The sequence below is a fragment of the Centropristis striata genome, chromosome 15 (assembly GCF_030273125.1).
Source record: "Centropristis striata isolate RG_2023a ecotype Rhode Island chromosome 15, C.striata_1.0, whole genome shotgun sequence".
Lineage (NCBI taxonomy): Eukaryota > Metazoa > Chordata > Actinopteri > Perciformes > Serranidae > Centropristis > Centropristis striata.
In genome coordinates, this window is record NC_081531.1 from 2309159 (window position 1) to 2336333 (window position 27175).

The window sequence follows — 27175 nt, forward strand, 5'->3', positions numbered from 1 at the left end:
GCTTGTAGAAAAACACTAGAAGACGTGTAAAGATGCATTAATGATGATTTATTCTGGCCACCAGGGGGCAGAACAACCCGACATCAGGATCTATAACGCGTGTATATATTACGAGATATCAGCCCGATTATAGAGTAAGGTCTCGCTGCAGCCTGTAGGACATCCAACGTCCAAGTGCTGTCACGTGACGACAAGATGGCGGACTCCTTGAGACTTCCTTCTATGTCTATGCTCATTGGTAGTGATTAAATCAATATTTTTCGTGAATAATTATTGGAACTTTGGTAAACGATACATTTTGACGATATATTACGATGTCATGGAAAGAACGTGGTGCGTTCACATGCGAGCAACATAAATGTAAACAACTAACACCGGAAGTATGTCCGATGTTTTGTTTTTTTTTCAAAATAAAAGTCATCCCCAGTTAGTAGGAATTCGCAGATTATGTTTACATTTTTGTAGTTTCGACACCGGAACTGTGACATGAATATGCTAAACATTTCATATTAAAACGTATTAATTATGACTCTTGACTGCATTATTTGGGGTATTTTTTAGCTGTTTTAATAGCGTTTCATATTTGTAAATCATGACAATTCCAAACAAGCCCAAAAAAACGCAACCCGCGACTTCAAATATTTCCAAGCGAGACTTGGCAACACTGATTAGGTTGTTTCATTAATTAATTTTAATGACTTACCATCGTAACTCTTCTGTCCTTTGTGGCCCCTCTGGTGGTTTTGCCTTGACCAATCGGGTCTTGTCTGGGATACGAACTCAGGACTTTTTGCAACCTTTCATCACACAACACATCACTCATACTCCTATTCATGCATACTGCATTACTGCCTAAAACCCCATAACAACTCTCATTATTTTGACAAATTTGGGGCTGATAGTTTGCGTTTCTGTTGTGGTTTGATGAATGAGGAGAACGAGCAGAGGCGGGATTGTTCAATGCACATTTTGTCTATTTTTTTCTAAATGGGTCCATTATTTAACTATTAACATCAGATTGTTTTGACGAAGATTTTTTACTAGTGATTGAGACCATAGTGTTGTCCTAAAAAACATTTCTGAGGGAATAAATCAAGTGACAAGTTTTCTCATTTTGTATTGAAATGAATGGACCAAAATGCTTCTGCAGCCGTCAGCGCCCCCTGCTGGATTTTTCGGTAGAATGCAGCTTAACCCATTTGGGTCTAAAACGGTTGGAAAAAATGCCTGTAAAACCTCTGGGTGATTTTTAAAATCAGACCCTAAAACCTGAAGTTTTTCTGTAAATCCAACAGAAGTGTCAACTCTTCCTACTAAATAATAGATTTTTCAGCCTCTGTAGCAGATAGAAATGAAATTCAAAACGTATTTGAGAGCTTATAGCTGTTATATCTGAGCTCCCTCCGCTATAGTCGTCTTCACCATGATTTCAGTATTGGAAAAGTCCCATGATGCATTGAGACGCTCCCACATGTTTTCTCATTTTGTGTCTCTTTGTGTCTTTTTTGGTCATTTCGTGTCTTTTTTGTGTCTTTTTGGTCATTTTGTGTCTTTTTTTAGTAATTTTGTGTCCTTTTGAGTCTTTTTTTGGTAATTTTGTGTCTTATTTTGGTCATTTTTAGTCAGTTTTGGTGATGATTTCAAAGTTCTGGAAAAGTCCCATGATGCATTGCGACACTCCCACATGTATTCTGATGCATTTCATTGGCCAAGAGACCGAAAATAGGTGGAAAAAACTACAAATACTACAAAATGACGTATCCGCTGTCCCTGCATTAATGGTAGAATAACACAACAGCGCCCCAACAGGTTTTAATGGTAGAAATGCGATAATGCTTTCCCGCCTTAAATGGGTTAAGGCACTTCCTGGTTTGCCTCCCTGCTCAAACCAGGAGGTTGCCGCTTGGATATGATGTGTTTTGGATGTGGTTTGATGAAAGAGGAGAAGAAGTGGAGAACGTGGCGTTCAATGCACCTTTGATGCACTGGAGCTCAGATTCAGTTCTCTAATGTCGCAGAATGAATGAAGAACAACAGAAGGATCTCAGCAACAATATGTCCTTTCATGGTCAACGCAGCAGCAACATGTTGCTCTGACAGACGTTAGTGTTCCTGAAACACACACTGACAGAAGTTTAATGTTTGTGCTGTATATCGGGGTCAGCAACCTTCTCCATAATGAGCAGCATGTTTACATGTTAATCCGTGTGCAGTGTCAACATTAAGGTTAACTTTAAGTTTAATTATGACTCTACGTCTCCACATCTGTTGTTTTATTCAGCATGTTTATTCCACTGGTTCCCAGCTTCACAGGGGGTCAAGAGGCCTCATTGATTTAAAATGTAAAGCTGCTTTTTAACCAAGAAAGAACGTGTTAATGAGTCCATCTGGTACGTTTTAAGGTTATGAAAACATGTCAGAGTTGAAATCATTAACCAACCTTCCAGCAGTCTTGTTCATTGGGAATAAACTTAACAAATAATCGTACATTTTTTGTTTACCTGCTGTGATTACAAATTAAATGCACAGTTCCCATTTCAGCTGCTTTAAATGACATTTACTCATTTAGTAAATGTGGCAATAGCAGCAAATGTGGGAAAAAGGGAGAATTCAGTGTCTCAAACAGAAAAACGAGCACTTTACAAGAAGCTGTCGTCCTGATCTCAGAGCTCATTTGGTGTGCAGATGAGAGGACACTTTTCAAAAATCTCCCTTGCAAAGTTATTGATAGAGTGACTTGAGTCACGATACGATAATATTGAGATTTTAAGCATTTTGTGATATGGTGAGTATTGATACAATATATTGAGATTTAACTTCTGTGCATTCTGTGTCCACAAAATTAAATCAAATCAAGAATTGTTTTGTCAAATATAAAAGTATTCAGTCAAACTGAACTCAACTGATATCAAACATGTTTGGACAACAACTGCAGCATTTTATCAAACTTTAATAATAACTTTAATAATAATTTTTTGGTCATTTTGTGTCTTTCTTAGTCATTTTGTGTCTTTTTTTGGGTCATTTTGTTTCTTTTTTGTGTCTTTTTTGGTCATTTTGTGTCTTTTTTTGTCATTTTGTGTCTTTTTTTGGTCATTTCATGTCTTTTTGTGTCTTTTTTTGGTCATTTTGTGTCTTTTTTCGTCATTTTGTGTCTTTTTTTGTCTTTTTTTGGTCATTTTGTGTCTTTTTTTGTCTTTTTTTGGTCATTTTGTGTCTTTCCTTGGTCATTTCATGTCTTTTTGTGTCTTTTTTTGGTCATTTCATGTCTTTTTGTGTCTTTTTTTGGTCATTTCATGTCTTTTTGTGTCTTTTTTTGGTCATTTTGTGTCTTTTTTCGTCATTTTGTGTCTTTTTTTGTCTTTTTTTGGTCATTTTGTGTCTTTTCTTGGTCATTTTGTGTCTTTTTTTGTCTTTTTTTGGTCATTTTGTGTCTTTTTTTGGTGATGATTTCAAAGTTCTGGGAAAAACGAGCACTTTACAAGAAGCTGTCGTCCTGATCTCAGAGCTCATTTGGCGTGCAGATGAGAGGACACTTTTCAAAAAACTCCCTTGCAAAGTTATTGATAGAGTGACTTGAATCACGATACGATAATATTGAGATTTTAAGCATTTTGTGATATGGTGAGTATTGATACAATATATTGAGATTTAACTTAACAACAAAATTAAATCAAATCAAGAATTGTTTTGTCAAATATAAAAGTATTCAGTCAAACTGAACTCAACTGATATCAAACATGTTTGGACGACAACAACTGCAGCATTTTATCAAACTTTCAAAAACAACAAGCTTCATTCTCTGAATTTTTCCGAATGAAACATAAAAATTTGAACTTTGAGCATTATTTCAAAAACTTCCTGACGTGATATCCTGTCTCATGGTGCCTATAGATTCCTTTGATCTTCTAGTTTCATATGATACCAGTATCTCCAGTTTATTCATAAAAGTGAGCCGTCTATGGAAATAAACTGTGAAAAATACTGACAGAACGCTGAATATCAATATTTGGCGGTCATGAATCGATATGATATAGCCTCGCAAAACATCGTGATACTATGTTGTATCGATTTTTTCCCCCACCTCTAGTTATTACTAGTGTGCCATTGGTTCCTCAGGTAGCTGACCCCTGCTCTATATAATCATGTTTAATAATTGATATCCATTGATTTATAACTTGGATCAAACCAGACTCCGTTCAGAAAACCATCATTAACAGCAGTGTTGTTGTGTTCTTCAGACCTGACAAAGCATCAATTCAGACTTCATGTTGCAGTTGTTTCAGCATCATTTAGATCCATTTATTCACATTAAATCACATTATTTTGGCTTCATACTGATTAACTTGAAAGAAAGACATAAAATTGGCCAAATAACATAAAATCATTCCTAAATGTATACCTTTAATGATCTACATTCTTCAGTTTGTGTTATTTGTTTTGTGTTTAAGCCTCTTAAAAACTCCTTAAACGGTTCAACAATTGACATTTTAGTTTCCACTGAATGTCCGTATGAATTATATCTGAGCTCCCTCCGCTATAGTCGTCTTCACCATGATTTCAGTTCTAGAAAAGTCCCATGATGCATTGCGACACTCCCACATGTTTCCTTTCTTAGTCATTTTGTGTCTTTTTTGGTCATTTTGTGTCTTTTTTGATCATTTTGTGTCTTTTTGGTCATTTTGTGTGTTCTTTAGTCATTTTGTGTATTTTCTTGGTCATTTCGTGTCTTTTTGTGTCTTTTTTTGGTCATTTTGTGTCTTTTTTTGGGTCATTTTGTGTCTTTTTTTGGTGATGATTACACATTAAGTCACGTTATTTTGGCTTCATACTGATTAACTTGAAAGAAAGACGTAAAATTGGCCAAATAACATAAAAGCATTCCTAAATGTATACCTTAAATGATCTACATTCTTCAGTTTGTGTTATTTGTTTTGTGTTTAAAACTCCTTAAACTGTTCAACAATTGACATTTTAGTTTCCACTGAATGTCCGTATGAATTATATATGAGCTGCTTCTACCTGCAGACGGTTCAGGTGTCTCGTGTTCCTGCTGACTCGGACGTTTCCTCTTTAAATAATGGATCTGAGCTCAGGAGAGGAAACAGTGAGAAGGAGAAGAGTTCTCCTGGAAAATCTCCTCTCATCATCATCACCCATAGCTTTTATTTATTTATGACTTTATTTACTTACATGTTGCTTATTCAGCAGAAACAGACGAGTGAAGAGGAGAATTTAAAGCAGCAGTTAGCAGGTCAAAACATGATTTAAGTAGCAATAAAAAAAAAAAAATTAATATGTGATGAATATATTAATTAATACAGAAATAAGTTAAATAACTAAGCGTATAAATAAATATAATAAGAAATAAATGAAAACTTAAATGAGTGTTTGAAGAAATTCAGAAAAAATAACAAATGACTAAGTAAATATGCAGATAAATAAATAAATACATGTTTCAGTCAATACAGTAATAGATAAATAAATACAAAAAATACATTAATAATAATATGGAATAATTATGGAAATAAATAAATTGCTGTACAAATCAAAATAGAATTAAATAAATTAATATGGAAATACAAGAAATAAATAAAATAAAAATAACTACTGGAATGAATAAATTAATAAATATATAATAAAGTAATCAATAAAAAGTTAAAGGAGGAAAAAATGAGTAAATATCTAATTAAATATGCAAATAAATAAATTAATGTATCAATAAATACAGGAATAAATAAAAAAACATACAAAGAAGAGAAATGTAAATAAATACACAAAAAAATAATAATAATTATGGAAATAAATAAATAATCTTATAAATAAATACAATAAAATAAATTCATATGGAAATACATCAATACATTTAAAAATAACTACAGGAATAAAAAAGGTTTTTAAAAAAAATTATAGTTTAATGAAGAAAAAATAAAGAAAATAACTAAGTAAATATGCAAAAAAATGAATAAATGTGTCTCTTAATACAGGAATAAATAAATAAGTAAATGATCATATAAATGAATACAATTAAACAAATTAATATGGAAATACACCAAAATATTTAAGAGTAACTACAGGAATACATACATTTTTAAATATATGATGAAATAATAAATACATATTGAAAACAATATTTATTAATTAATCTCCTGTTAATTAACATTTTATTATATATTTATTTATTTCCATATTAATTTATTTAGTGGCTCCTGTATTATCTTCCTTCCTGTCTTCCACATTAACAGATTTATTCATGTATTCATTATTTATGAGTGATTCCCGTCCTGCTGAGTCTGTTTGACTCGTGGTTGATGTGACTCTGACTCACTGGTTACGTGTCTCAGGTCTGTCGGTGCTGCAGAGGATCTTGGACACGGCGGCGGAGCGGAGCTGGCAGGTCACCTCCGTTAACTTGGACGCGCTGACGGAAGCTTCGTTCATCAAGCTGCTCGCCGACCTCGACTTCAAGAAAGACTTTCAGATCATCATCGACTGCGAGCTGGAACGCCTCAACTCCATCCTGAACCTGGTAAACACACAAAAACAGCTCGAAACACACAGGATTATTATATTTATTAGCTTATTATTTATTATTATATAATATATTATTTATTTCTATCAGTGTATCAGCTTCACACATTAATATTGAAGCAATATTTAGAGGGAAATAATAATAGTTTTTAATTGAGGCTTGAATCATCCATCCATCCATCCATTCATTTATCCATCCATCCATCCATCCATTTATCCATCCATCCATCCATCCATCCATCCATCCATTTATCCATCCATCCATCCATCCATCCATTTATCCATCCATCCATCCATCCATCCATCCATCCATTTATCCATCCATCCATCCATCCATCCATCCATCCATCCATCCATCCATCCATCCATCCATCCATTTATCCATCCATCCATCCATCCATCCATTTATCCATCCATCCATTTATCCATCCATCCATCCATCCATCCATTTATCCATCCATCCATTTATCCATCCATCCATCCATACATCCATTTATCCATCCATCCATTTATCCATCCATCCATTTATCCATACATCCATTTATCCATCCATCCATCCATGCATCCATCCATCCATCCATCCATCCATCCATCCATCCATCCATCCATTTTTCCACATCAGCATCATCTTGTAGTTATTTCAGCCTCCTTTAGATCCGTTTATTCACATTACATGACTTTACTCTGACTTCATTCTGATTAACACATAAAACCCCCGAAATTTGGCAAAAAAAACAACAACACAAAACAGTGTCTTAATTAACTTATTCCTTAAATTATCCAAATTTTTCAGTTAGCTTTTTTTGTTCATGTTTCAGCCTCTTAAAACTCCTTAAATTGTTCCACAATCCATCAAAACTCCCCAATAAATTATATCAATTGTTTTACAACTGTGATACACCAGACTCCATCAGAAAACCATCATTTTAACAGAAGTGTTCTTCTGTTCTTGCAGACAGACCTGACAAAACATCAATTCAGACTTTTTCCACATCAGCACCATGTTGTAGCTATTTCTGCCTCCATTTATTCACATTAAATCACTTTATTTTGGTTCATACTGGTGTATCAGTGCTGTACCAGCAGTCATGTTCACCTCTGGATCACAGCTACAGAGCAGCAGGAGGGATTATTTCAGACAGAGGATGGTGGAAAGTCAAGTAAAGTCTGAGGATGTTTGGATCTGCAGGTGGAAGTGTAAATAAATAGTTAAAAGTTTTGCCTCATTTCCAACGCGGAGCCTGGAAACACACTTTTTGTGTGTTTATGAGTAGTTTGTGTTGGCCCCATGTTCACAGCTGCAGAATATTTCCACTCTTCAGCTGCAGCTGTTTTCATTTGAATAGAGCACTTTGATTCCAGCTCCACTGATAAGTGACAGAACACACACATAGAGATGTTTCTGCAGTGAAAAGGAAGTTTTGGACTCAGTTTATAAGCAGCAGAGAGAGAAGGAAGCTGCTGGCTGTGAACTCTGGACTGGAACCAGACAGCGTTTGGAGAACTGGTCTTCCTGCTGAACTGCAGCTGGCTCACACACTCAAGAATCAGCTGGTGTTTTGGATCTGCTGGCTGCAGCTCAATGTGTTTTTTATTTGGCCTGGCTGCAGATATCAGGTGGTGTTTAGCTCCACTGTAGCTTCATCTGGTGCATTCAGCTGAGGCGAAGTTCCTGCAGGATCTTTATTATTATTATGTTGATCATAACCTTTATTTAAGCAGGAAAATCCCATTGAGATTAAGAACCTCTGGCCAAGACAGGCAGTAGCAAATACAAAACAGTTAGAAAATGATTATGAAAGATTATGAAAAACACGTACATGTTATAGAGTCGTCCTCAAGTACTATCAGTTTAGATTTAAAAGCGCTCAATGATATTAACTCTGTTAGTTTGCAGCTATTCTGTAATTTATTCCATGCAAAAGGTGCAGAGTGGACAAAAGATCTGCAGGGTGATGATGTTAGGCTGATTGTTTTTGTTCTTGGTTAAAGAAAAAAGGAAAAATCGAGAAGACAGTTCACCGTATAATTACTAACACCACACTGTGAAATGGCTCCACTTCAAATTAAAGTCCTGCATTTAAGAATGTACTGAGGTAAAAGAACAAAAAGTGTCAGCATCAAACCACAATGTCAGCCCAACAATACAGTTAAAAAACTCTGGTTATAAAGAGGTGAAGAGAGAAACAGCCGTAGAGAGGAACGGAGGAGAAGGAGGAGCAGGAGGAGGACGAGGAGGAGGTGAGAGCTGCTCCACCTCGCTCCGTCCTGCAGCAAACCGGCTGTGTTAGAGAACGATCTGAAGCTCATCAGGAGCTGGACCTGAGAGGAGACAACACCTGCTTCCTCCTCCTCCTCCTCCTCCTCCTCCTCCTCCTCCTCCTCCTCCTCCTCCTCCTCCTCCTCCTCCTCCTCCTCCTCCTCTCTACAGCTGTTCCTCTCTTCACCTCTTTATAACCTCTCCTTCCTCTCAGCGGTCTGAGGAGACCCTCCCCCTCTCTCTCTCTCTCTCTGATGGGCAATTAATTCCTCAAAGACGAATGGAGTCGTCCAATTAGCATCTGTTTGAGAGGACACACACACACACACACACACACACACACACACACACACACACAGATGGGGGGGATGAATGTGTGATGGAAGCTTTTTATCTTCATTAGAAACATCAGAAAAGTGTAATTAGCATCATTTATTCTGACTTTTCTCAGATTGCTGCTCAGAAGAGAAACTTGAAGAGCTACCAGTACATCCTGGCCAATCTGGTGAGTCGACCGTTCACCGAGAGGAGCTTCAGTCCGCCAGAGAGGAGGCTTTACACTGTGTGTGTGTGTGTGTGTGTGTGTGTGGCAGGGCTTCCTGGACCTGAACATGACGGAGTTCCAGAAGCTCGGTCCCAACGTGACGGGCTTCCAGCTGGTGAACCGGAGCGACCCGGAGGTGGAGAAGGTGGACCAGGACTGGCTGGACTTCGACAGCAAAGACCTCAAACTGGCACGAAGACGGCTCCGGGTACGGACCCCCAGACCCCCAGACCCCCAGACCCCCCAGAGCATTAAACACCAACAGCAGTAACTGAGTGTAAAGTTCTGAACATTAGCAGTGGAAAAAAGAGCCGTAATCCAAACAGATCGCCACCGTCAGTTCCACACACAGATTGTGGAATCAACTTGGACTACAAAATAAGTCAACAAGCATTTCAGTTAAATAAAAACTTTGGACTTTGGTTTTCATAAAAAGTAAAGCATAATTTTTTGGCCATTGCATGTTGATCTTTTATGACTTTTTTTGGTACTTTTGTGTCTTCTGTTGGTAAATGTGTGTCTTTTTGTGCTAAATGTGTGTCTTCTGTTGATCTTTTATTACTTTTTTGGTAATTTTGTGTCTTTTTTGGTAATTATTTGTCATTTTTGGATACTTTTCTGCCGTTTTAAAAAAAAAATCATTTTCTGTCTTTTTTTGTTCATTTTGGAAGTGAAGTAGTCACAAGGACGACGTGACTACTGGAAGTGACATAGTTGGTTAGTTAGATGATAATTTTAAACAAATTATTTTCTTTTTTCTTTCCTTTCTCATGCAGATTAACATATCATTGACATTTGTATTTTTATGACATGCATATAAAGTAATTAAATGGACAGCTTCACTATTTACTTACCTCTAAAATCACAACAGTTTTTAAACACTACATTACTCTTTCAGATTGGTATTTTACTATGCTTTGTCCAAAAAAACAGCAACATCAGTGATGAACTGGTGGCACAGAATCATATCATTGGAGTAAAGTTTAAGAAAAATTTGAATTACTGTAGTTTTAATAATGTCCATATTTTGTCATATGTGACAAGACCAAAAATGAACACTGTCAGAAAGAGAGAAATAATACTTAAAAGCCCTCATTGTGCTCATGGTCCTCAGTACACAGGAGCTCTGACCTACGACGGCGTCACCGTCATGGCGACGGCGTTCCAGAACCTTCGGCGGCAGCGCATCGACATCTCTCGCCGTGGAAACGCAGGGGAGTGTCTGGCCAACCCCCCCGCCCCCTGGGGGCAGGGCATCGACATCCAGAGAGCTCTGCAACAGGTACACAGATACAAGTACACAGAGATACACACAGGTACACAAAGTACTGCAGGAACACAGAAACACTGAACTGTAGGGGTGTGATGATACTCTCAGCTCACGAGACAAGATTTTAAGAAAACTACAATGACAAAATATCTGACTGGACCAACAGACTTTTATTTAACAGAGTTGCACATACACACTGTACTGCTACAGAGCTAACTGTTAGCCTGTTAGCACATACACACTGTACTGCTACAGAGCTAACTGTTAGCCTGTTAGCACATACACACTGTACTGCTACAGAGCTAACTGTTAGCCAGTTAGCACATACACACTGTACTGCTACAGAGCTAACTGTTAGCCAGTTAGCACATACACACTGTACTGCTACAGAGCTTACTATTAGCCTGTTAGCACATACACACTGTACTGCTACAGAGCTAACTGTTAGCCTGTTAGCACATACACACTGTACTGCTACAGAGCTAACTGTTAGCCTGTTAACACATACACACTGTACTGCTACAGAGCCAACTGTTAGCCTGTTAGCACATACACACCGTACTGCTACAGAGCTAACTGTTAGCCTGTTAGTAATTTGCAGACTGGACGCTAAGGGTTTAACATCCCCTCTGGCTCTGCAGCTGGGAGAGACTGCTGCGGGAGGACTGAGCCGCTCGTGTCACGAGATCTCGTCACACCCCTACTGACCTGTGTGTGTGTGTGTGTGTGTGTGTGTGTGTGTGCAGGTGCGTCTGGAGGGGCTGACGGGTCGCGTCCAGTTTGACGAGCGAGGTCATCGGACCAACTACACCCTGAGTGTGATGGAGCTGAGGCACTCGGGGCCCCGGCAGGTCCAGGTGCTGCTGGTTCTCTTAAAGGAGCTGTTTTGTGACAGAGGTTTGGTTTAAAGTCTGCAGCTTTTCACCACATCAGCTCATTTCAGTAATGAACTCCCTGTTCTGTGATTAAAGGGGATCATCAGTGAAATCAGCTGCTGCAGCTTGTTTAGTGTTAGAAACCTGCAGACTCTCAGCTTCCTGTTGAAATCCTCTGTTCCTGTGTATTTGCTCTCCTGCAGACGCCTCAATGTAGTACTAACTCTTTTTACTGCAGTCAAAGTAGCAAAACAACAACTGAAAACTCTTACTTCAGAAATTATATATACTGTATATAGATAGATAGACAGACAGACAGACAGTTTAACACAAATTCAGAACAAACCGACCAACTTTACAAGACAAACAAGCTCATTTTCTTCAGGATTTAGTCTGATGTGGATGATGATTTTACTAGGGACAGTTGATAAACTCCTCCAGGATATCGTATTAATCGTAGTAACTCTGCTGTGTTCAGATCGGCTACTGGAACGAGAGGCGGGGCTACGTGAACACGGCCGTCTACAAACCGGTGATCGAGGAGTTCCACGACCTGCTGAACCGAACCTACGTGGTCACCACCATACTGGTAAGACTGGGAGGACGAGACAGTAACTGTCCTCGCCTTCCCGCCGTCTCATTCCTTTAAACCAGAGAGTGAAGAGTGACGGTGTGTCTGCGTACAGGAAGCTCCCTACATGATGCTGAAGAAGAACCACGAGCAGTTCGAAGGCAACGAGCGCTACGAAGGTTACTGCGCCGAGCTGGCCGCCGAGATCGCCAAACACGTGGGCTTCATCTATCGCCTGGAGCTGGTGGGGGACGGCAAGTACGGAGCCAGAGACGCCGAGACCAAGATGTGGAACGGCATGGTGGGAGAACTGGTGTACGGGGTGAGTGGGACCAGAATCTCATGTTCTACCCAACAACTTCCTGTCCACAGTCCGTTGGTTCCTACTGGGTGTGCCATGTCTATTGTTCTCGATTATACCGGTAGAATTTTCTCGTGGCCAATTGTGGCCCTCATGACGATATTTTGTGGCCCCCACCTTGATATGAAAGTTTAATGTGAGTTTTATATGAATGGCACTTTACCGTGTTGTGTGTGGAAGGTCCCTTTAATTACTGTTTTTGGTAATTTTGTGACTTTTTAAATCATTTTGTGTCTTTTTTGGTAATTCTGTGTATTTTTGGTCATTTTGTGTCTTTTTTAAGGTAATTTAGAGTTTTTTTCAGTCATTTTGTATCTTTTTGGGTCATCTTGTGTGTTTTTTAATAATTTTGTGTCTTTTTTGGTCATTTTGTGTCTTTTTTGGTCATTTTGTGTCTTTTTTTAATAATTTTGCGTCTTTTTTAATAATTTTGTGTCTTTTATAATAATTTTGTGTCTTTTTTATAATTTTGTGTCTTTTTTTATAATTTTGTGTCTTTTTAATTATTTTTTTTGTCTTTTCTAATAATTTTGTGTCTTTTTTGGTAATTTTGTTTCTTCTTTAAGTAATTTAGTTTTTTTCTGTCATTTTGTGTCTTTTTGAGTTAACTGCTCCCCTCTCTCTCTCTCTTTCGGTGTGCAGAAGGCGGACGTGGCGGTGGCGCCGCTCACCATCACCCTGGTGAGGGAGCAGGTGATCGACTTCACCAAACCCTTCATGTCTCTGGGAATCTCCATCATGATCAAGAAACCCACCAAGTCCAAACCAGGAGTGTTCTCCTTCCTCGACCCGCTGGCCTACGAGATCTGGATGTGCATCGTCTTCGCCTACATCGGAGTCAGCGTGGTACTGTTTCTGGTGAGAGTACTGCAGTACTTTTACTGCATAGAGCTGAGAGTACTGCTGATATTTGGTATATCTGGTATATTTGCACTGACAGTACCGTGTATTTGCATAGACAGTAACAGTATATTTGCACTGATAGTAACAGTATATTTGCACGGATAGTACCCGTGTATTTGCACTGACAGTACCGTGTATTTGCATAGACAGTAACAGTGTATTTGAACTGATAGTACCCGTGTATTTGCACTGACAGTACCGTGTATTTGCACTGACAGTACTGTGTATTTGCACTGACAGTACCGTGTATTTGCATAGACAGTAACAGTGTATTTGAACTGATAGTACCCGTGTATTTGCACTGATAGTATTGTGTATTTGCACTGACAGTACCGTGGTTTTTTGCTGACAGTACCTGTGTGTGTGTGTGTGTGTGTGTGTGTGTGTGTGTGTGTTTGGTCCAGGTGAGCCGGTTCAGCCCCTACGAGTGGCAGGGTGAAGACTCTGATGATGAAGATGAGACTCTTCCTTCCTCCGGCTCGAGGAGAGCTCTACCCACCTCCTCCTCTGACCACTCCCCAGGTACCTTCATCCTCCTCCTCCTCCTCCTCCTCCTCCTCATCAGGACCTGTTTGTTGGTTCCATCACCACCTGTTGGTCCTGCAGTGCTGTGATGAGGTTCTCCTCTGTTCCTCAGGGTTCTCAGGGAACCAGAACCAGCAGAAGGAGAAGGAGGCTCCAGAACACACCAATGACTTTGGGATCTTTAACTCCCTCTGGTTCTCTCTGGGAGCCTTCATGCAGCAGGGCTGTGACATCTCCCCCAGGTACGTCACATCACTCAACGAACAATCAGTCAGAACCTGAGAACAAACTGAAACAGCGCTGGTTTTTGATTGTTTGTTTGTTTGTTATTTGTGACAACAAAGCAAACAAAGAAATACAGTAACATGAGATATGGTTTACACCCATTAGGTGATCATACTACTGTGTTTCTTTGTTAGAGTGCTGTGAGGCTATCAGGTGATGGCTGGCTTCATTTAGCTTGTTTTCTTCTGTGGAGGACTGAAATTTCTGTTGGTGTCAGCATTTTTACCTTCCATGTTACCTTATATGGGCACTAAGACTTCCTGTGTGTTGTTAGGTTCATTTTTCTTTGAGAATAATCAAACGTTTAATTATTATAACCTTCAAAAACATCCTTTTACACGTTTTTTCAACACATATGAAGATTTTACCTTACTTTACTCACTGTATGACACACACACACTGATCATTACTGCTTTTGCCTTATTTAAAACACACTCTATTGGATTAAATCAGGGGTCTCAAACTCAAATTCCCTGGTGGCCGCTGGAGGCATTATCAAAATGACAAAAAAAATACACAAAATGACAAAAAAAAAACACACAAAATTTCCAAAAAAAGACACAAAATTACCAAAAAAGAAACAGAAATATTTTAAAAAGACACAAAATGACCCAAAAAAGACCCAAAATGACCAAAAAACACACAAAATTACAAAAAAAAAGACACAAAATTACCAAAAAACACACAAAATTACAAAAAAAAAAGACACAAAATTACCAAAAAAGACACAGAATTGTTCTCATACCACAGGAGACTGAATAAACAGCGTTAAAACATCAGTTTATACGTCATACAATCTTCCTTTTCCTGGTTTTCTCATTGGTGGGCTCTCCCCTCTACCAACATGTATCCTTGTAAACCAGATATGGTTTACACCCATTAGCTGATACACCCATACTGTTTCTTTGTTAGAGATGGCTGGCTTCATTTAGCTTGTTTTCTTCTCTGGAGGACTGAAATTTCTGTTGGTGTCAGCATTTTTACCTTCCATGTTACCTTATATGGGCACTAAGACTTCCTGTGTGTTGTTACTAATACTGGGTGAGAGTTAGGTTCATTTTTCTTTGAGAATAATCACACTTTTAATTATTATAATCTTCAAAAACATCCTTTTATAAGCCTTTCAACACATATCAATTCATCTTACTTTACTCACTGACACACACTCATTTATCTCAACACAAGTCAACAATGATCATTACTGCATTCTGCCTTTTTAACCCATTCAGGCCTAAAACGCCTGTAAAAACTGCCTGTAAAACCTCTGATTGGTGATTTTAAAATCAGCCCCTAAAACCTGAAGTTTTTCTGTAAATTCAACAGAAGTGTCAACTCTTCTACTAAATAATAGATTTTTCAGCCTCTGTAGCAGATAGAAATGAAATTCTAAAAGTATCTGAGAGCTTATAGCTGTTATATCTGAGCTCCTCCGCTATAGTCGTCTTCACCAGGATTTATAAGTTCTGGAAAAGTCCCATGATGCATTGCGACACTCCCACATGTATTCTGATGCATTTCATTGGCCAAGAGACCGAAAATAGGTGGAAAAAACTACAAATACTACAAATCAACGTATCCTTTTTCCCTGCATTAATGGTAGAATAACACAACAGCGCCCCAACAGGTTTTAATGGTAGAAATGCAGTAATGCTTTCCAGGCTTCAATGGGTTAATAACACACTCTATTAGATTAAATGCACATTGTGTCATAATATTTTCTCACAACAAACTTAATATCCAATATCCTGCAATTAAGAATTATAAAAACTAAGGCGTTAGCCCCAACACTGATGCTAAGCTAAGCTAAGCTAAACTAAGCTAAGCTAAGCTAAGCTAAGCTAACTGTCCCCTGCTTCAACCTGACATTAACGTGAACCCACAAAGACACACACATACATAAATACACCTAATCAGAGATGTACAGAAGTTATTAAAGTAGACGTACACACACACACACACACACACACACACACACATGTTATGATGAAAGAATGGTGTGTGACGAGCTGCCGGGTCAGTTGTATTCTCCTGCTGAGTGAAGCCTGAGGCGCTTTCTATTCTGGATCTACTGCAACCACACACACACACACACACACACACTCACACACTCACAGTGTGTGTATATATATATGTATGTAGGAGTGTGTCACCGTGTGTGTGTGTGTGTGTGTGTGTGTGTGTGTGTTTTCAGTTCACTTGTTGTCCTCATTAAATCACTGTTGCGCTTCACATCGTATATAAAATAATAAAAGGTGAGGACACATTGTTCTTATTTATCTCTGCTATTATTATTATTGTTGTTGTTATTTTTCTGTATTATTCGTCTCAGTGTGACGGTCTGACAGAAGCTTCATCAATAAGATCCATAAAAATAAAGCTTGAGCCCCTTTTACACACAGTTTGTCTATGAAATATTCAACATTTTCCTGCTGTTTTATTATTTGGATCCATCATAAATCATCCTCTACTTGAGATTCTTAAAATAAATATCTTTATATTGGAGTTTTTACTATTCTCATTAAAAAGACTAAAATCCAATAATCTGATTTTTTGGCCTTGAATTGTGTTAAATTTGATTGCTATGTGATTATTATTAATAGTTTAAAAAACAGGTTGCATTAACTTCATTTTGGGGTAAAACTTTGTATCGACCACGCTGTAAAAAAACTATAAAATAAACCAACATTGAACCGTTAATCACGAGAGTTTCTGTTTCCGTTAAACCAGGTCCGACTCAACACAACATTTACTGTTTGATTCTAACAACTGAAACCTCCATCAATTATTAACTTTAAGGCTTTAGACCAGGGGTCTCAACTCAAATTACCTGGGGGCCGCTGGAGGCAGTATCAAAATGACCAAAAAGACACAAAATTATCAAAAAAGACAGAAAATGACCAAAAAAAGACACAAAATGACAAAAAAAGGCACAAAATTATTTTTAAAAAGACACAAAATGACCCAAAAGACACAGAATTATCAAAAAAGACACAAAATTATTTTAAAAAGACACAAAATGACTAAAAAGACACAAAATTACCAAAAAAACACACATTATTGAAAAAAGACACATTATTAAAAAAAACACAAAATTATTAAAAAAGACACAAAATTATTTTAAAAAGACACAAAATTACCAAACAAAGTAATTAAAGGGACCTTCCACACACAACACAGTAAAGTTCCATTCATATAAAACTCACATTAAACTTTCATATCAAGGTGGGGGCCACAAAATATCATCACGAGGGCCACAATTGGCCCGCGGGCCGCAAGTTTGAGACCCATGCTTTAGAGTCACATGGGAATAAAAAACATAAAGAGCATCATCACAATCTGCACAAACAAATCCTGCGGTGTAGTGGCAAATGGAGACAGCTCACATTTCTGGTGGTGTCAGCATTTTAACCTTCCATGTTACCTTATATGGGCACGAAGACTTCCTGTGTGTGGTTACTATATACTGGATGAGAGCAGAAACATGTTTATCTGTCTGTCTGTCAACCCTTCATCAGGACACAGGCCCAGTGTGTGTGTGTGTGTGTGTGTGTGTGTGTGTTGTGTGTGTGTGTGTGTGTGTGTGTGTGTGTGTGTGTGTGTGTGTTAGTAGCACACAGGGTCACCTTTAGACAAACTGGTTCAGACTGCAGGGCTGAACAGTAGCCGTGTGTGTGTATGTGTTCATGTATTTGATGTATAGATGCTGTGTGTGTGTGTGTGTGTGTGTGTGTGTGTGTGTGTGTGTGTGTGTGTGTGTGTGTGTGTGTTCTTGTACTTCCTACATAGTGAGGACCGGAACACGTTTTTAACCAACATAGTGAGGACATTTCGGCCGGTCCTCACTTCTTTAAAGGCTTTTTTTTTTGAGATTTCAGACTTTATTTTAGGGTCAAAGGTTACAGTTAGGTTTATGTTAGGGTTACCATGGTTACCTTAGGGTAAGGGGCTCGTGAACAAGGTTATCATAGTTAATGAAAAGGAAACACAATAACCAAAACTAGAATTGAAAAGACATTTTCGTTAACTGAAATAAAAATGAGAGTTTTTAAAAAAAAGATTACTAACTGAAACTGTATTTTGTGGTTACAAAACTAACTAAAATTATAGTGAAAATGTCCTTCGTTTTCGTCTTTGTCGACTTTTTTCATCTGTAAACCTTTTTGGTTGATATGAAATCTATTTCATCTTTCTGGTTTTATGACTTAATAAACTTATTGGGGCTGAGATGGATCAGACAAAGGAAATAAAGGAAACATTTATTGTGACTTTATTGAATCTGGACCCAACAAATACCCCATTACAAAACAACTACAACTAATAAAAACTAAACTACAACTAATAAAAACTAAAACTAGCAATCTCACTCTAAAAACTAATTAAAACTAATTGAATCTGAAAACAAAAATTCACAACGAAATTAAAACTAAAACTAATGAAAAATCCACTATTCCAATGAGGGCCCTCATAAAGATACAAGTACAAGGATGTGTGTGTGTGTGTGTGTGTGTGTGTGTGTGTGTGTGTGTGTGTGTGTGTGTGTGTGTGTGTGTGGCCGCGGGCGCTTCAGTCTCAGCTGTCTCAGATTCTGCAGGACGTATAAATAAAGAGTAACACATGTATTATTTCAGTGATTCAGCTGTGAGCCAATCAGCCGTCCAGACACACATGTTGCCTCTCTGGCGGCGAAATACGAGGTCAGACTTTAAAAACGACTCTGATGTTATTAAGTCACACATCAGGACATAACAGAACATCAGATTTTCTGCCATTTCTGAAGCTTAAACCTCAAATGTTTCTCTCACTGTATTAAACTGATAATTCAACACATTATTCACTGAGTGTTTATAGTCAACAGGAATAACTGATGTTCCTCTCTGAACCCCAACCAGATGTTTCAGGGTGTTTTTACATTTTCCTTTCTGTGGCCTTGGTTTTTTACTGCAGCATATAAAATCTATATAATGTATAAGTCCTGCAGCTCTATGGAGTCAGCACAATCATGGATATAAGTGGGAAAAACTCAAACATGTCTTAGTACAGAAATACACACTTAGAATGAGAGAAATCATAAAGAAAGTATATATATTTACACAATTGAATAAAATGGAATCTACTGTATATATCAAACCCCTTTTTCAAGTGTGATGAATGCTATAAAACCAGTTGTCTCCACATATTGTACATATTAAAGTATTGTCATGTTTCCAGCCTCTCCTGTCCTCTCCTCTCTGCTCTGTGTAAACAGATTTTCAGTGAATATTTGTCACGTGGCTGACAAAATTCACACAACAATCCCAGAAATTACCAAAAACAGATGTAAATTTACAAAAAAGACACAAAATGACCAAACCAAGACGTAAAATTACCGAAAAAATACATACATTTCGAAAGAAGACACAAAATTTCAAGAAATTACCAAAAAAAAGACACAAAATGACCAAAACAAGACGTGAAATTGCCCAAAAAAAGTCTATGCATTGTACATATTGAAGTATTGTCATGTTTCCAGCCTCTCCTGTCCTCTCCTCTCAGCTCTGTGTAAACAGCCTCTCCTGTCCTCTCCCCTCTGCTCTGTGTAAACAGCCTCTCCTGTCCTCTCCTCTCAGCTCTGTGTAAACAGCCTCTCCTGTCCTCTCCTCTCAGCTCTGTGTAAACAGCCTCTCCTGTCCTCTCCTCTCTGCTCTGTGTAAACAGATTCTCAGTGAATATTTGTCACGTGACCGTTGGTCTCAGCAGAATCAATCATGTCTTCGGTGTCTCTAAGTAGCAGAATTTAATGTTTTTAACAGGATCTGGTTTATTTTAAATGACACATGTAGAATACAGAGATTCTGACACTAATATCAACAATTAACACAAGTTTTGGTCACTTTTTATAACGGAAAATCTGGTAACAGATGATCCGTTCAAGGACTGTCAGAAAGTTCAAATTTTCACAATAATGTCTGTTTTTACAGTTTCTTTGTACAGTGAACCGTCTGGTGGTGTTGGTGTTCAGAGGATTAAATGGTCAATCGACATTTTCAGTTTGTCAGCAGGAATGTTTCAGTCAAACAGGAAACACAGAGTTTATCCACAGTGGTGAAGTGGGACCAGTTCCATTACTGGGGCTGTCGGGGTGCACAGAGATATACAGCTGCGTATCGTCTGCATATTGATGCATTTCACAGTACAATAACTGATAATGCTGCACAGAGGGAGCTGCTATTAAGAATAAAAATGCATATATAAAACATACATAATTTAAAATGGGCCCAGAATGCTTCCTAGAGGAACTCTAAAAATAAATGTAAGTGTCTCTGATACAAAATGATCTAAACTAACTAAAAATCTTCTTCCTGGATTTTCACATTTTAAGCGTATCTTGAATGAATCATGTGTGATGAATCAAAGCTTAAAACAGTGATATTTTATCAAAATGTCTGATTTAAAATGTGTCCTAAAATAAGTGGTTATCAATAACCACTTATTTTAGGACACATTTTAAATTTACACAGAGCAGAGAGGAGAGGACAAGAGCGGCTGGAAACATGCAAATACTTCAATATGTAGAATATGTGGAGAAAACCGTTTTTTTAACTGCCAAAAAAGTTTCACCAAAGTTCAAACACACAGTTTGTTCTCAGAATTTACAGAGTGAAACGTGGAGCCTGAACTGACGCGTCCTCTCCCTGGTTCTCCTTGGTTCTCCTCAGGTCTCTGTCAGGTCGAATCGTGGGAGGAGTTTGGTGGTTTTTCACCCTCATCATCATCTCCTCCTATACAGCCAACCTGGCGGCCTTCCTCACCGTGGAGAGGATGGTGTCCCCCATCGAGAGCGCCGACGACCTCGCCAAGCAGACGGAGATCGCCTACGGCACGCTGGACGGAGGTTCCACCAAAGAGTTCTTCAGGGTGAGGACACGTCGCTCTATCTGTTTTATCTTTTATATTCGTCACGTTTAGTTGTACAAGGCATTAAAATGAACAAGAAATTGAAGAAAACAAGGTGGTGTAATAACTTTTTCCTGTATTATTGGTCAATTTGTGTCTATTTCGATAATTTTGTGTCCTTTTTTGGTCATTTTACATCTATTTTTGGTCAATGTTTGTCTTTTTTTTACATCTGTTTTGGTTCATTTGTGTCTATTTCGATAATTTTGTGTCATTTTTACATCTATTTTTGGTCAATTTGTGTCCTTTTTACATCTATTTTGGTTCATTTGTGTCTATTTCAATAATTTTGTGTCCTTTTTTGGTCATTTTACATCTATTTTTGGTCAATTTGTGTCTTTTTTACATCTATTTTGGTCAATTTGTGTCTATTTCAATAATTTTGTGTTCTTTTTTTGGTCATTTTTACATCTATTTTTTTGTCATTTTGTGTCTTTTTTAGTAATTTTTACACCTACAGACATGGAAGCATTCTTGATAATAACCAAAATCAATAAAAAAAAAACATGTTAAATGTCTAGATATCAGCTCTTAAATTAAACTCTTATCAGCTATTTTTGTTGTTATCATTATATTTGTCCAAACAAATGTCCCTTTAGTTGTATCAGACATTAAAATGAACAAGGAGAAAACAAGGGTGGTCTAATAATTTTTTCCATGACTGTATATTATACTCACATATCAGGGATGGAAACAAGACATCATTCATGTTTTAATGTGACAGTTTCCTGTAAATTTCCACCACATTGAAGTGCTGTAGTCGTATCTGCTCTGAGATAACAGCTCGACACCCTGATTATCTGTTTTTTTTCCTACTTTAGCGGTCAAAGATCGCCGTTTTTGAGAAGATGTGGTCGTACATGCGGAGCGCCGACCCGTCGGTGTTCGTCAAGAACACCAACGAGGGCGTGATCAGAGTGCGGAAGTCGAAGGGGAAATACGCCTACCTGCTGGAGTCGTCCATGAACGAGTACATCGAGCAGAGGAAGCCCTGCGACACCATGAAGGTGGGAGGAAACCTGGACTCTAAAGGCTACGGGGTGGCCACGCCCAAAGGATCGCCCCTCAGGTAACGGTCCGTGTGGCTTCATGTTCCCGTCCTCTTGTGTCTGTTTTTGTGGCAAATTCATAACAGTCATATGAGATAACAACACATTAAACATTTGTTTTCTTGGTTTTAAATCAAAAGGTTAATGCATGGATTGAAATATATATATATTTTAAGAGATTTAATCAAACAACTGATTGGTTTTATGAAAATCAACTAAACTGGCAAAAGAAGCCGGAGTTCTGGATCTCGTCAGTGGACCTGGTGTGCAGAGGTTTGGACTCAAGTCATCGATCACCTCAGACTTGACTTGGAGCTGAACTTTGACCTTCCAACATTGACTCGTATACAACAGACAGAGCAGATTCTCAAACCAGAGGCGGGTTTGGTCGGACAAACCTCCCTTCAGCTGTCTCCATCTTGGTTTTTAGGAGCCAGAAGTGACCATATTTGGACAAGTTGGTTGAGATAAGTTATCAGCTTGTGCTAGCTCTGGCTAGCTAGCCTGGTTAGTGAAAAGTATCAGTAATTCATGATAGTTGTGATATCAAATCAAATCAATCAAATCAAAATTACTTTATTTATCCCTGAGGGTAAATTCAGTTAGTCTGGTAGAATGAGACAGCCTGATGGCTGTAGGAGTGAAGGATCTTTTGAATCTCTCCATCCTGTAACGGAGAGAGAAGAGCCGTCCACTGCTGTTTTTTTGGTCCCTAAAGGTTTTGTGTAGCAGATGATCTGGGTATTTCAGGATGGACCCGAACATCTTGACAGTGGATGTCTCCACCACCTCCTCCAGTGTCCAACCTGGCTTATATCACTTAGGATGCTAATTTTATCATGGGAAAAACAGGCTTAAAACTAATTTACTTATTTGACAGAATTAACATAGACTCCTCAGAAACACGTTTTATTCCAACAAGAACCTAGGTCTAGTTCTGGTGCTGGCTTGCAGTTGGTTCAACTTGCGAACCAGTACCAGAACCGGTTTGCTGATTTTGCAGGCTGACTTCAATGGTGGACTTCATTCTCTCTACAAATGCTGCAGAGACTGTTTGTCTCCTCCACAGACCACTGCTTTGATTTTGGGTCCATAGTGAAGCTTAAAAATGGCGATCACAGCGTTTTCTTGGTCCTGTTGGTCAGATAGCCCCGCCCCCAGCCCCTGATACAAGCAGTTCGTGGTTGGAGACCAGCAGAGAGTTGGTGTCCCTCTGGAACCAGTTTTCCTGCAGAGAGCCGGTTCTTTGGCTGAACAAACACCAAGAACTGGTTCCAGATTAGGCACCCTTGAACTCCTTGGAGTCTTTTAGTCCAACCGAAAAGTGAACCAGATGTTTTAAGCGATAATGTTCCAAATAGCTGCGAAATTTGACCCTTTCACAGAAAAAAATTGACTCTAAATGGACGATTATTTACTAAACAAACATCATGATGTGTTGAAGAAGACCTGAAACTTACGACTGAGACCATAGACTCACGATGAGGATGTTTACTGAGGTCACAAATCACGTCAGAAGTATAAACATTTTCTCATAGACCTCTATACAATCAGGGTTCTCATTAAAACCAGTGAAAAGCAAAACTAAACATCTACTTTGAAGTTGTACTTTAGTACAGTAGGCCGACTTGAGACTTGAGAATCGATGACTTGGTTCCACCTCTGCAGAGCATCACGGCGCCCTGAGGCGTACAGAACATCAACACACTGACCGCCTGACATGTTTCCTGTCTGTGTGTCCGTCTGTCTCTCTGTCTGTCTGTCTGTCTCTCTGTCTGTCTGTGAGACTGTCAGTCTCTTAATCTGTCTCTCTGTGTGTCTTGTCTCTCTCTCTCTTTTGTTTGTCCTTGTCTATATATGTGTGTGTGTCTTTCTGTCTGTCTGTCTCAGTGTTTCAGTCTTTCGGCCTGTTTTACCTGTCTGTTGTCGTCTGTGATGCCTGTCTGACTGCCAACCTGCCTGTCTCTCTGCCTCTACAGTCATCACAGTACTAACACCCAAACATCTATCTATCCATCTATCTATCTATCTATCTATCTATCTATCTATCTATCTATCTATCTATCTATCTATCTATCTATCTATCTATCTATCTATCTATCTATCTATTTATTGCTGCTGTCAGATAAAATATTTAATTAATAGTCCCTGTATTTAATAAGAATTTCTACCGATTTTAACTGAATTAAACAATAAAGAAATCCACTATTTCCACAGTTATTTGTACTTTACCAGGTTCTTTAAAGGAGCTTTCACAACCCAAGTCTGTTTGGTTCGTCCGAATCACAGTGAAATTGATACTTTTGGTTCATTTTGTATTTAGTCTGGTTTCTTTCACAGTGAAGAAATGTAACACAAGGCAAGGCAGGTTTATTTGTATAGCACCTTTCAACAGCAGGGCAATTCAAAGTGCTTTACACAAAACATTAAAAGCATTTAAAAGAGACATATATAAAATGACATTCAATTATAACATTTTAAAATTGAAAGCTAGCTGATAAATATATTTTTTAAAATATAATATTCTCTACTCATACCGCTAAACGAGAGGAGTCTATGAAGGTGGAGGGCTGAAATATCCTCACAGTTTTATTTCTGATTGGTTGGAAAGTTGGTGGTGAAAAATGTAAACAGGAAATAAACAAAGCGACATGGACCCCGAGTACTGATGTAGAATTTTATTGGAGAGTAACCAAAGAATAACGTAGTTCTCTAGTTGCATTGGCACACAACAGAAACATTCTCACTGTAAAATACAAGCGAAATAGATGCAGACACAGTGTCACGTCCACAGGATGAGTGGAGTGGTTGATAAGAAGTTGCTGACTCACTAAATATTCCCCTGAATTCCCAAAAGCACTAATGACAACAAAGAAAGGAAGTTAAAGGCGGGCGAGCCAGTCACAAGAAAAAACGCACCAACCTTACAGTATAACAAGAATCTTATAAAATAGATGGAGCTGTTCCAACCACATTACTTGTCTGTACTTTTATATCTTTTCATTAAATCCCGCACAAGGCTATGTTCCAAGAACTCTTTCTTGTTGTGCATTATTTGTCAAGATTTTCCTCAACATAAATGGCGAGCCAGGACCAGAATCTTGACCAAACAAACCAGAACAAAGATTTAACCAGCAGAGTTTCACTGAAACAGACTAAACTTTGGGTTGTGAGAGCGCCCCAAGTTACCTGCTACTTTATATCAGTACTATTTCGAACATATATATCTAAAAAAGGGAACCATGCAAACAAGTAAGATTTACAGAAAAGCATAAAGCAAATTAATTGTCACTCTTGTTTTTTATGTTGGAAAAGTAGTTAGAAGAAGAACAAACTCATCTATTCTTACCTTCTTTTCTGTGAGTTATTTGTTGATTTTAAACCACTTTCCTTATTCACATGAATCTATACATGAATTTCTTGTCCTAAATTTGTATGAATATAATAGTTATTATCTTATCTCATACATTTTACGGGGAAATGTTGCACTTTTTACTCCACAACATTTATCTGACAGATATAATCAAAACGCTTTACAGATTCATATTTTTACATGAAATAAGCTCAGAAAATACAACACATTAATTCATATTCAACAAGCGGTCATTATTTTTGTTTTTTACATTGACTCCAGAGGGTCAAAACGTCAGAGTCTATTTCTTGTTTTTAGTCCGTTCCTCCTTAAACCTCCTGCGTGGATTAAATAAATCACGTTTAAGCCTCAAAAAGGTCAAATTACATTAACAAGAGAGACGTAACAACCTGAGAACATCCACCTTGTGATGCCCTGCAGACAATTCCACATTACAAAGAGCAGAGAAAATGAGTTTGAGTACGTGTATTTGTGATCTAATTATTTAATGTAGAAATGTTCCACTTGGATAACCATAAAAGAAGAACGTTATTCAGTCTGAGACGTTGGCTGCAGGCTGAAGAACCAAAACACAAACCAACAGTCCTCGCTGTGCTAAAACATGAACATCGTGGGGACGGTTTTATCTGACAGCAGCATTTGAAAGTCGTGTTTCTTGCCTCCCTTTGTTTCAGACATCAGTGGACTCTGTCCATGTTCTTATCAGATGTTCTGTGAGAGAACATCTTGTTCTCATTCTTTCTGCTTCACATCAGCATTTTACGGCCAACCCAGAGCCAGAGGACGGAAAATTAGCTCCAAAAGCTGAGATTAGTCCATGCTGAATGTATAAATAATGTATGTTCTTGTGTGTTATGAAAATTAATAGTGCAGTCCAACACTGTTCCACAGAGAACAACAGAACCGAACACACTGTGTGAGTGTTTGATGTTCAACGAAAGCAAATGTGAGGATTTCTGAGAGGAGATTGTGGCGAACAGAATAAAAAAGCAGAGTCATGGATGTTATTCACCACTTTTGCACAAGAAGGTGTCAGTCTTTGCAAACAGTTGCCTAGCAACGCGGTTGTAAAAACCACTGGAATGTGAGCATGTTGGATAATCACCTTTACACAGTCGGCGTGCTCTGCCTCTGGGTTGACCGGCTCCTCTACTAACAGCTCAACATCTCTGACTCGCCGTTTCTCTGGGAGTTATTGTTCCAAAATGACATTTCTGTTTTCTTTCATCAATCTGAAGTTGATGTTCAAACACAGTCAAGAATGGCTTCATGTAGTCCTGACGAGCTACAGTCCGTGGGGCGGACCCCCATGGGGCCAGTTAATGCAGAAACGGTAGAATTGTTGAGTCCGTTTTGAATCGTGCCTTGAATTACATCATGGGTCTCAAACCTGCGGCCCGTGGGCCAATTGCGGCCCTTGTGAGGATATTTTGTGGCCCTCACCTTGATATGAAAGTTTAACGTGAGTTTTATAGAATTTAGAATATAGAATTTTTGTTTTTGTTTGTTTTTGCATTTTTTTTTAAATGCTTAGATTTAGTTTAGTTTTCATTAGTTTTCATTTTTTTGTAATTGGGTATTATTTGTTGGGTGTGAGATTCAAAAAGGTCATAATAAATTATGCCTTTATTTCCTTTTATTATCCATCTCAGCCCCAATAAGGTTATTAATTCATAAAACTAGATGGATGAAATA

The 27175-nt window shown here is 38.2% G+C and overlaps 1 protein-coding gene across 1 annotated transcript in view; it reads left to right on the plus strand.

The window, feature by feature from the left end:
- LOC131986190 (glutamate receptor 1-like) overlaps window positions 1-27175 on the plus strand; it is a 92639-nt gene that overhangs the window by 48451 nt on the left and 17013 nt on the right. Inside the window, exons 4-15 of the mRNA XM_059351027.1 lie at window positions 6345-6529; window positions 9243-9296; window positions 9385-9543; window positions 10450-10617; window positions 11352-11462; window positions 11959-12069; window positions 12167-12373; window positions 13055-13270; window positions 13720-13837; window positions 13953-14082; window positions 20821-21019; window positions 21880-22127. Coding sequence (XP_059207010.1) covers window positions 6345-6529; window positions 9243-9296; window positions 9385-9543; window positions 10450-10617; window positions 11352-11462; window positions 11959-12069; window positions 12167-12373; window positions 13055-13270; window positions 13720-13837; window positions 13953-14082; window positions 20821-21019; window positions 21880-22127 — 1906 coding nt within the window. The remainder of the gene's footprint in view (window positions 1-6344; window positions 6530-9242; window positions 9297-9384; window positions 9544-10449; window positions 10618-11351; window positions 11463-11958; window positions 12070-12166; window positions 12374-13054; window positions 13271-13719; window positions 13838-13952; window positions 14083-20820; window positions 21020-21879; window positions 22128-27175) is intronic.